At 38.6% G+C, this 12,451-nt stretch overlaps 1 protein-coding gene across 1 annotated transcript in view; it reads left to right on the top strand.

Annotated features, from left to right (window-relative positions):
- Positions 1 to 12,451, top strand: part of LOC121917175 (ephrin type-A receptor 6-like) — a 282,385-nt gene that overhangs the window by 43,318 nt on the left and 226,616 nt on the right. The window contains exon 2 of the mRNA XM_042442898.1: positions 4,022 to 4,086. Within this exon, the coding sequence (XP_042298832.1) occupies positions 4,022 to 4,086 (65 nt within the window). The remainder of the gene's footprint in view (positions 1 to 4,021; positions 4,087 to 12,451) is intronic.

Raw genomic sequence — 12,451 nt, 5'->3', positions numbered from 1 at the left:
AATATGCACTAATAGCAGAATATAATAGCAGTGTTTGTAGTTTTATCTCCTCAAAATGCAACTTTAGGGTATTTTGAACTATTGTGCTCACTGGAGTGTGTCCAAACAGAAGATACAGCAAATCTTAACACCGAAAGCTGAACTCATGTTTCTGGTTTTTGTACTGGGTTGTGCCCATGTTTCTTATTCAATAACATATTTCTTAACCCTCCACACAGAATAGCTATATCCTTGGTTTAAAGAAGTACCAGGATATCTCATTTCAATAGATAGGCCCTGCAGTCTATCCTAATAATCTCTATATGACTTTCAATCATATATGAATTTAATCACATGTGGCACCTTTGTGAGCAACTGCCAGGGTAACACACACACACACACACACTTCAGCCTGTTAAGTAAAAAAAAATCCTTCCTTCTTTCTCCTTCATTTCATAATCATTTTCTTTCATATGAAAAACAGAAAGCTTATATCTGCATTTTCAGACCTAAGAAAGGCCAAGTCTTCTTCACTCAGTGTTAATGTAAATTTTTAAATCCTGTTTATACTTTTTGTTATGCTTATGGATTAGGCTCTTTTGGAAAACAGGCAGCTATTGGAGAATTGTGAATATATTTTGAATGCACTGTTTTCTTCAGGCAGAACAATTTGCACAGTGGTAAAAATTATAGTGAAAAGTACTAATCTTGAGTAGGCATCTATCATGCCCATTATTCTAGAAAGATTCTATGCAAATATTGTCAAGATTTCTGCATAGCTGGAACATTTTTAAGCCTTTAGAATTGTTTTGGTTCCTAGGAATATAAAAAATGTCTGTCAAAATGCTGTTTAGTGGAAGATGAGATACCAACATTGTATTTTTAGGAAGTCTGTATTTTCCTCATTTAATTGCGAAATGTGATGTGGAAAAGAGGCAGTGATTTTATTCAGTTTGGCAGCCTACTTTATAAAGCTTCAATTCTTACCTGTAATCAGTTGTTGAAGACTAACATCAAAGAATAAAATGTACATGCAAAGTTGGTGATTCACAATTCATTGCCTTTCTTATTCAAGCACCTCCACATCAGAAAACTGTAGTCCAAGGACAAGACCTAATTTACGCAATCTCTACTTTTCTGTAGCCGATTGCTTAGATTACATATGAAATGCTGAGGTCCCATGCACAAATATTTGAGAGTGTGATATAGTAATTTAATGGATATTTACCTCTAAGTAAATATATATAGGATACCAGGCCGGATACCTTTGTAAGCTTGTAGTACTTAGATCTGAAATGATATATTCAGGAACTTAAAGGTTTTACAGTTCTTCTTACAATAGGACTTTGAGAACTGAGTTTTTAGAATTAAACAGGCCTTGTATGATGTGCTAGAGTGTTTTGTTTTAATGGTTTGTTCTCCGGCCGCAATCAAGCTATTTACTGCCAAAGTTCGCCCGCAACACCTATACAGAGCTCAACTAGGGCCATATAGCAATATAAATGCAATTGAACGTGTACAAACTAAGTTCCTGAGGAAAATATTCCAAGTTGCTCACTGTGCCCCAAATGCTGTCCTTAGGAGAGAAGCTGGGATTAATAAAATAGAATCTAGTCTATGGATTACTATATTCAATTACTGGTTGAAATTGCAGAAAACATCTGGAGAATTGACACACCTAATCATATTAGACTCCTATAAATCCTCTTGGGAAAGAGCTATAACGAAGAAACTGAATGAGCTAGGCTTTAACAAAGATGCAATCTTAAAACTCGATGTAGATAAAGCCAAATTTACTATTAAACAAAAAATCCTAGACATAGAAGGTCAAATGGAAACTGCTTCCTTCCTTAAACATATAGTGGTTAGTGATCAGGTCTTGGTTTCCTCTCCAGCTCCATATTTGTTTCATGTCACCCTACCTAAGTTCAGAAGGGCTTTAACTATGGCACGTTTTAATATGTTACCCACAGCCGTATTAGAAGGAAGATTTAAGAAAACCCCATACGAGCTCCGACTATGTCATTGTGACTTAGGCACCACTGAAACTATCAAGCATGTTCTTCTTTTTTGCCAGTTTTATAAGGATGCCTGTAACCAACTGATCTATCCGATAATAAACAAATTCCCAGGTAATATCGACCTATTTTACTTACGCCTCCTTCTGGACAGTTGTGACCCTAGTATGATCCATAAGGTGGCCAAATTCTGCTACATTGTGTGTAAAGTCCGCCCTCAATTGGTAGATGAAAATTTTATTGCTGCATAGATGATTTGACCCGGCATTATTGTAACTGTAATTGCTTAAGTACTATTCTTGCCCAGGTATGTACAATCTATATTTTAAATTATACTGATGCTGTTTTTCTTTTCTTTTTATTTCTTATACTGGTCAAAGACCAAATAAACTATATTACATTACATTACAATGGGTTGTTCTTTTTAAACGTTTTAAATTTTTGACAGTTTAATTTTAACTTTTTTATACTGTAATTTTTAAATCTATGTTTGTTTTTAAATATTGCAAGCTCCCTTGAATTTCAGTCTGGGGAGAAAGCATGATGTAAATAAAGGTTGTTATTAAATAATTTAAATCAATGGGAACTAGCAGAACTCAATACTGGGTACATCTTCACCAGTTTTGGGGGTCAGAGGCTGGAAAGTTTCTTTTTTTACTGATCAGTATGGACCTAAAATAGAGAGTTTAAGAAATATAGATACACATTAATACAAAATATATTAATTGGCAGAGATTAAATTTTAGTGTAATGTCAAGGTAAAATAGTAAAGAAATGCTTACAACTGGTAGTTTGCTTGATATTGATAATGGGGCAAGAAGATACATTTTTGCTTTAAAAATATTATTTGCCAACCTCTCTCTACCATAAATGCAGAATAAAATGCTCATTTTATGACAACAAAGGCCTAACTTAAAGGGTGTGTGGAAATCTGAACTCCAAATGAGATGAATAAATTCCAGATCTTTGCTTAGACTGAGGTGGAGCAGAGTTCTAACCCTCAATATTTAGTCCATTTCCTTTCTCAACAGATATTACCGTTTGAAGGGGAAATGACAATGCAATTCCATCAATTCCATCAATTCACAAGTCTATTTTGACTGGGAGTAGCAACCAGATATAGGCCAGAGAAACGTTTAAGCAGGAGATAAAGCTGTGGATAATCACAAGCTACATTCTTATTTTAGCCCATCATATACCAAAATAAGAAACAATTTTAACTGTAAAGAGAACTCACTTGTTCCTACATGCAAATGACTGCCAATGAATCTTTTCAAAAAGGTTTAATACTCAAAGCTCCTTCCAGTGTTGCCCTTTGTGACATATGATAAATTATTTTCTCACGTGCAAGATAACATTGAAAGTGCCCATGATATGTCTGCTTCCTACATCAGTGTTTCTCTTTCTAGGAACTAGAGCAAGCATAGGAAAGGGGGTGGAAATCATATTAGCCTTCTGATGTTGTTGGACAGCAATTCCAAGAACCTCCAGTATTGGCTATGGCTTACTAGGGCCAATGGGAGTTGTAGTCCAACAGCCTAGAGGGCCACACTTTGCCCATCACTGAACTAATGGCTGTAGGAAGAAGCCACTATTGCAAGTGTCACAAAAAAGAGCCACGCTGAAAGCAATGAAGCGTAAATAATTAAAAAAAAACTTTGGTAACAGCTGCACTCTTTGCCTCCAATTATGTTTAGTCAATTTGATTTTAACAGACAAATATGTTTTACTAACAGAGAAGTATGTTTCATGTTTCATAATATAACACAATATAAAACATAGTAAGTATGTCTTATATTTAATATAATATATATCAATATATTTTTGCTTATTGTTTGTTGAAACAGCATGTAGAAACATGCTGTAAATGGATTATCTCATGATTTGAGAAATCAATAATAGACTTGGTAGTATTTGCAGAACTTGCACAGTTAAGGGTAAAATGGGTTTTATCACATCTATGTAGATGAGGATTTTCTTTCAAATAATTTCATGGCAATATTTTCATTTCTTTTTATTTCTAGTTGTGTTGCTTGATACAACCACTGCAATTGGAGAGCTAGGATGGAAAACTTATCCACTAAATGGGGTAAGTCACTGGCATATATTTTGATTATTCTGCACTTGATAGTTTTATAATAAACTTATACAATGTCTCTGTTTGTAGCGTAATAAAACAGTTCAGTAAGATGTTGGTGCTTAACAAATGTTTTTCTTTAAAACGGAACTATAAGAACATATATACATACAAAACACCAGTATTTACTAGCCGTCCCTCAGAATTTCTATTCTCAGTAAATAATAAATCCTTAAATCAGATTTTTTTTTGTTTTGTTTTAGGATTAGTATCTTCATTCTGCAAACTTTTAAACGTATTAATTTGCTATTTTAAAAGCATACAACTGAAATTAGTTCTTTAAATTCAAATCAAGTTTGGCAAGCTTATAAAATGCCTAGCAGGGACTATTTGGAAAGTGTATTTAAGAAACCTCTCTGTCCTGTCTTGAGCATATAAATGTTATCTAGAAATTTGTATGTTGGGTTTAAACATTCAGTATCGCAAACATTAACTCCAGTTCAATGAACCATCTGCAGAACAAGGTCCCATTGCTCGCTATGGAAGTCATGGATCAGAAAACGCAAGCTGTTCTGCTGCATGGGGAAAGCCCTGAGTGCATTTGCAGTACTCAGCTGTTGGATTTTAGCCACGTTGTTATGCAAATACACAATACTGAATATAAGAGCCACTGTTGGGAATGTTTTGTAAAGTGCTGGCTCTTACAGCAAGTGCTAGTGACTGGGAATGATTGGTACATGCTGTGAACCTGTAGCCCTCCTGTATTTAAAATATATAATGATTAGAAATGGAAAACAACAACAAAAGTTGAGGATGTCATATATGCCCTAAAGGCACAAAATCTCATCTGATCTTGGAGGCTAAGTCATATCAGCCCTGGTTAACACTTGGATGGAAGATCACCCATGTGTACCATGCGCTGTAGGCTATACTTAAGAAGAAGGAACTGGCATACCTTGCTTAAGAAAACTATCGGAAATTCATGGGGTCACAATAAATTGACCCCGCACACACTACAACAAGCCCATACATCTGAATCAGTAATGAGGGTAGGGTTGCCATAATTCTCTTCCACAAAACCAGGACAAAATGTAGGACATTCAAGAAAAATGGAGGACACGACCAACTAAAAGCCAAAAACATTAATGTAAATTCATGCTTCTCAGTCATGCTCAAAATGGAGATTTTAACATTCTTCCTGAACAGAAGGTTGAAATGTATGCATTTTAAAATTAGATATTTTTAATTTTATATTGGATTATTTTAATGACACCTAGGTTTATTTGCATAAGCCAGCATAGTTTGAATGTTGGACTAGATGCTGGAGACCAGGGTTCAAATTCCTCTCTCAGCCTCAGAGGAAGGCAATGGCAAACAAATCTTGACAAGAAAACCCCATGATAGGTTCACTTTAGGGTGTGTGTAAATGGGGAAAAAATGGAAGGCACACAACAACAGCAGCAACAACCACAAAGATTCAGTCAAGATCTGGTGGCTAGTAAAGTATCGTTTTAAGCCTTTTTCTTGCTCAGAATTTTACAAGTATATTGCAAGTAAACAAGGCATTTTAGCCAAGATAAATTCATCAGAAAAATGCGGTTGAGTGCATAATAAAATTCAGTGTATGTGATACCGCTGTAAATAAGCCATATGAAATAAATGTATCTTGATGTTTATATTTATATTATTTATATTGCAAGGGAAAGGAGAACAAGGCAATGCAAAATGGAAAACATTCTCCAAGGAGTACACTCCATAGTAAAAGCTGTAAACACTACTGCACTGCAGAAATTATCTGGTCTGACACCATTTTATTTGCCACAGCTCAATTGTCAGAGCTCTGTTCTGGTTCCAAAACAAACTACTCTACCCCTATCTCAGGAGCCCATCCACCCTGCACTCCCCACCCTTGACTGCTATGTCTCATTTAAAAAATCCAAACCACTATCCCATAAATTATGCCATCCAAACTGGATAATTTAATTATACTGTGCAGAGAACTGGGTATTTCTTATTTACAACTCTTTTTTCTCCTCTGTCTTCTCTTCCTTTTTGTCCCCCATATAGCCCTCCTGTCTCAAAAGATTATCACACCAGTGTTTACCTGGTGTAAGAGCTGGTAAATCACCTCTCAAACGTTGAGGAAGCACACATGTGTGAAAGCCTGGCATGCTTCCTCAACATCAGGGAATTGTCGGCTCCCCTCTAGCATCACTGAATCATCCCGGGAGAAGGAATTTCCTCTGAATGCAAAGTTTCTGTTCAGAGGAAATTCCCTCTCCCCAAACAATTCAGTGATGCTAGAGGGAACTGACGATTCCCTGACATTGAGGAAGCATGCCAGGCTTTCACACACACGCACTTACTCAGTGTTTGAGAGGTGATTTACCAGTGCTTAAACGCTGGTATGATAATCTTGTTAGTCAAGGTCCACAAAACCAAACCTGCCTTTATTTATTTTTAACTCCTTTTCTTATTGTACTACACTCTTAAAACACTGCTAATTCACTTTAACTGCTCTGATTGTCTCCTATTGCATTAGGAGACTTGTAGTTTAGGAAAGGGCATTTAGAATATTCAGCCAGGAAGCTCTTAGGCCTCACTGAACTACAAATCCCAAAATGAAACAGAAGGCAGTCAGAGTAGTTAAAGTGGATTAGCAGTGTTTTAGTAGTGCGATAATCTACATGGAATTACATTGTAATTATCCCTGCCAAGAGTAGTTAAGAGTACTAAAGTGTCAATAGACCTGTTATCCCCTTGCTTTTATTTTCCTTATTGCTCACTGAATGAATGAATGAAATTTTTATTTCTAGACTGCTATTCCTTGCAGATTACAGCGGTTTACAAAAACACCAACAAAACCAATACAAAGTGACGACCCATAACCCAACAATACAAAAACCCACCCATACCATTTAAAAAAAATACAAAAATTCTAAAAACAATCCATACAATCATTCAACCTAAAACCAATTAAAAACTTATATAACAAATTAGCTGGATTGATCAAAATGCACAGGAGAGAGAGAGAATAACATCAAGGCACATGGGGAAAGGCTTGACAGAAAAGAAAAGTCTTCAGATTCTTCCTAAAAAGATCTAGAGAGGTTGCTGAGCGGAGCTCGTCGGGCAAAGAGTTCCAGGTCTGAGGGGCCACGATGGAAAATGCCCTTTGTGATGAAGACACAAACCTTGCCTTGGGAACTCTTAATAAATATTTTTCGCCTGATCTGAGAGTGCGGGGCGGACTGTATGGGGAGAGGCGGTCCTCCAAGTACCCTGGGCCCAAGCCATTTAGGGCTTTATAGGTCATTACCAACACCTTGTATTGCGCCCGGAAGCGAATAAGCAGCCAATGTAGATCTTTCAATATAGGTGTTATATGGCTGGTCCTGGAACATCCAGTGACCAGCCTCACTGCCATATTCTGAAACAATTGTAGCTTCCAAGTTTGGTACAAGGGTTGCCCCATGTAGAGCGCATTGCAGAAATTAAACCGAGAGGTTACCAGAGCATGTACCACCGTTTCAAGGTCCCCCCGGCCCAGGTAAGGTCGCAGCTGGCGTATCAGCCAAAGCTGATAACAGGTGCTCCTGACCGTCGCATCCACCTGAGATGTAAGGTGGAGCGACAAGTCCAGAAGCACCCCCAAACTGTGAACTGAGTCCTTCAAGGGGAGCGTGACCCCATTCAGGATAGGTGGACAAATATCCATCCCTGGGCCCGGGGAACCTATCACGAGTACTTCTGTTTTCTCTGGATTCAAGCTGAGTCTGTTTTCCCTCATCCAGCCCATTACCGACTCCAGACAGGCGTTTAGAGGAGAGATGCCATCCCTGGTCACTGCATCAGTCAGAGGCACAGAGAAGCATATTTGGGTGTCCTTGCAGAGGAAAATAAAAGGAAGAGAAGGGAGTTTCAGTGCAAAGACTGGAGACTGACAAAATATGGCCTGCAATAAAGCAAGAATCCAGGATTTGTGACTTTAAAAATGCCCAGCTGGCTGGGACATTTTTTAGATCCTCCAATCCGTGACAATCCTGCTTTTCTGGGATTTATGGCAACTCTAATTGAGGGTGAAAACAGTATGTAAACAATATGCTTCCAATTCATTTTAGAAATATTTACAGCAAGATCTTTTCCACTAATACCCCTAGTAACATATCAAAAGTACCTTCTCCTTTTGGCTTCCCTTTCTTATTTTATGTTACAGGTCTGTGAGCTGCTGGTACATGCATTTTATTCACACTGGTCAAATAATATATTATGTTCAAAACCACCATGTAGCAGTGATAAATGTGTAATGTGGCTCCTTTCATTGCCCCAGTTTTCAGGTGTCACTGCTGGGAAAAGGAGCCACAAGTCACTGGTTCCTCTGACTTGATCTCAGAATTGTTATTATAATGGTGAAAGAATGGATATATGACAAGAGATGTTGGGAGCAGCTTCTGAGAACTAAAGGAGATAGTTTTTGTGGAAAAAGAAAGTTCAAAGTCCAAAAAGTGCTTGCCTGGGAATAATGATGCTCCATCAGACCCTGAACATTTATAGCTGGAAGTCAATGGCAAGAGTGCTCTTGTGATTAAAACATAAGAGATGTTTTAACCTGAACTCTTAAGTTCATAATTCAGTTTAATGCATGTGAAAAAGAATGGGAATGAAAGAAAGGGTTTTTGCCCCTCTTTGAAGTCATTAGTACTCATGTGGCTACACTTCAAAGATCAGGTTCCGTTTTCCACTTGGCCAGTTCACTTAATAGCACGTTGAAGCAACTTGTATAGTTCAAATTTTAATTAAGATGCTATATATTTAAACACTTAATCCATTTTATTGATTAGCTTTTTATCCTGAGAACTCTTTAAATTAAGCAGTTCTGTTGCCAGTGTATCTTTTATTTTTATGTGTGGTACTTTCATTGCTGAATGATGCTTGAGATGGTACTTTCAGTATGAAATGTTAGATATGACCCACTAGGAAATTCTGTCTTGCAGCTTCCATTTAATATAGTGGGGTTTGTGCAGGGGAACGTCTGGTGGATAGTTCCCAGAGCATTGAAAATCTTGGGTATTGGGGAGGGGAAATCCTGTTTATTTTATTTGGAGGCTATTTTTTTCCAGGAAGAAAGATGTATTTTCCTTCCTCAGTAGTGTAATATATATTTTTAAAATCTGCCCCCAGGGACTTCAAGCAATGTGACATTTCTTAATCTTAGCCTATTTTCAAGTTTATGGATTACATTTTTCAGGGGTTTACAATCCTTTTTTATTTTAAGACACTATTTCACTCTGTTAATAGGTAGCATTCACATGTTCTTTTGCTGTACCCTAGATTTTAGATTCTGAAATTATTTCCATTTGAGAAGATAGATAAAACAAGATTTGGGTATGCAGGGTAAGATATAGTATATCTTTTGATTTGATTTCTCTGTAGAATTCTTTTTGAATCAACAGAGCTTTGTCAGGCACAAAAGTAAGGTTTTTAAAAGGCTAGTATAGCACAGTTCAAAAATAATACATGTGGGATAAAAAAAGAAAAAGGCCTGCAATACTACTGCTTCCTAATCATGCGACACTGGAGCTGTTCACAGATGGCACAGCTTGACAAAGCAAATAGAATATGTTTTCTAGTGTCCTTTTCAAAGGCCAGTGGGTTTCACTAGCATACCTAATGACATGTGTGAATTGTGATAAATAGTAAAAACTGTGCCAAAATGCTAGCAAGTATTTTGAAATGTAGAAAGCAATAGAGAAAAGCTATCATAGGAAACCAGCTGTGTTGACTCCTTGCTCTAGGCTTATTCCTAACTCCAGCAGCAGAGCACTTGCCATGTGTCTTCTTGATATTTCCTGTTGATCAGACAAGTACCACAACAAAGAACACAACCACTTAATGCACTAAGATTTACAGATTGCTTATATTTGTATCCTTCCTTCCCATCCACTGGATCAAGAATGTGTTCACGAGTTAGGAACATCAAACTTAATGAAACTATTGGGGGGGGGGATACCCTCCGCAAACACTAACAAATAAAAGGAAATTGTTCCCACCAAATAATCTATTAGAATAAATAAGATGAACAGCGGCAATAACTGTTCTGTATCAGAACTAGGTGTAGTTCCAGGTCTTTCAAAGACTTTGGCACTGTACAGACCACCCCAAAGGGGCGGCCTGACAGCGGCCTATTTCCCTCTGGAGTAAAATGAACCCAATATATCCGGGTTCTTTTTATGGTGCCAGAATGATGTCTTGAGTGCGCCACTGGTGCTTACATTGCCATTACTATGCTGCCAGTCCATGCTAGGGTTAGGGACCATGCGGTTGGTGTGCGGTCCCTAACCCTAAAATCGACGCCAGCATGCCGCATTTGGCTCATCTTTTCTGGGACTTTGTTCAGTGCTGAACAATGACTTGTTACTGCTATAAGAAAAGCTTTATTGTGAACTCAAAGGATTTCATGGTTGGCATACATGGTTTTTTGTGGGGGTTTCGGGCTAGGTGGCCATGTTCTAGAAGAGTTTCTTCCTGACGTTTCATCAGCATCTATGGCTGGCAGGGAGAGGCGTTCCCTCAAGTAACCTGGGCCCAAGCCATTTAGAAGCCTAACTCACTATAACAACTCGGAATCCTTGAGAAGTACTATCATCATCCTAGTTTTATATCTGGAAAAGAAGTTTCTTTAGAAAAGGCCTATCCTATGTGGGACTGTATTATACTTTAGATGGCAGGAATCCCAACACACATGCAGAGAATAAGTCCTTGTGACTTGGAGGAAGATTACCCTAGTGCTAGGGGAATCTGACATGACCCTGGTTCTATTGAGGACAGCCTACTATTAGTCTAGGAGATTTGTCTCAGAAATGGCATATATTACCAAATGCACATGAAGACAGGAGGTTATCACACCAGCCCCTTTCCTACTATAGTAACACAATTAAATTAAAATAGCAACATACCACTTGTAATGCAGCCACCACTGCACCTCTTCTCATGTGTGCAACTAGGGCTGCTGTGCCCATTGCACTCCCTTCCTGCCTCTCCCTCAATGCCGCTTCCATCTCTTATGCCCCTATGGCCTATCCAACATGCCTTTAGGTTTTATTTTTATTTTTTCTCAACTTTTTTCACACAGTTTGCAGCTTCTATTTACGCCTAAAAAAGGTTTTTCAAAACTTACATTGAGGCTTCGGAGCTGCAGAGCTCTGAAGGTGTCTAAAAAACTGGGGAAAAAATTAAAAGGACTAGGAAAGGGGGGAAGAGTGGAGAAGAGGACACTGACATCATGGCTCTTTATAGACCGCCGAAATACGCTGGTCTGCCGGCACTGATCTTTGCTGCGTGAGGGAGCCGCTGCGTGCAAACCGTGCGACTCCCTCGCGCAGCAAAAAAGGAGCTCCAAAATGGAGCTCCATCTCGCGGCACGGCTATGACGCCGTGAAGTGCCGCTGGCGCACTCGCGGTGTCATAGCCTCCGCGACACGTGCGGAAGCACAGCGTCCACTACGTAAAAATGGTGGCGGCCGACTGGAATGGCTGCCATTATTTTTTACGTGCAGAGCGCGTATTAGGGTTAGGGAGGTGCGGAAGCACCATACCTCCCTAACCCTAGTACGCGCTCCGCGTGTACTTTAATAGTGGTGTGTAACCCGCCCATGTGATTGGCAATTGTGCAACTGCCCCATGAATGACTTTGCACATCTGTGTTATTGTGCGATTGCCATTTCATTCACAGGTTTCTCCTGTGAAGGAAGAGACACAGCGGGGGAGGGGGCAAGACAGCTATGGATGGGAGGCAGTGTGATGTGATCAACAACACCAAAGGTACTTTCCTCCCAATGAAATCACAGTTTGAAACCAGCATGTGATACTCTTCACAGTATACATAACAGTATAAATGTCAGTCTTGGTAGCCGAGTACATTTGTAAATTCAGAAGGAAGAATTAACACAGACAAGGCCATTATAATTTTATATATAGAGATTTTTTTAAATATAAAGTTGATAAAAGGGTAAATCACTGAAGACCTTTCTAAGAGAGGGAGAATTACCGAGAAACACAACAAAGAGCAGCTGTGCAATGATGCTTCAGTATACAGAAAGAGAGGGGGTATCTGAAAACTAGAGAAAGGTACAGAGAGAGAAAAAATAGGAATGCAGGAATAACAAGATATTGCAGCTTTATTATCTATTCAAAACAAGCAAAGACTCATTCATCAGCATGAGATGAAAACTGAGGCACACAGGCATTCGAAGCCATGAGCATAGCTTAGCAGCAAAAGCAATGGGCTTCAAAGGGAAAGAAAACAGGCTCTCCATTGGTGTATTATCATCATCATCATCATCATCATCATCATCATCATCATCATCATCATCATCAT

This window comes from Sceloporus undulatus, unplaced genomic scaffold (assembly GCF_019175285.1).
Source record: "Sceloporus undulatus isolate JIND9_A2432 ecotype Alabama unplaced genomic scaffold, SceUnd_v1.1 scaffold_12, whole genome shotgun sequence".
NCBI lineage: Eukaryota > Metazoa > Chordata > Lepidosauria > Squamata > Phrynosomatidae > Sceloporus > Sceloporus undulatus.
This window is presented reverse-complemented; position numbering and strand designations above follow the sequence as displayed.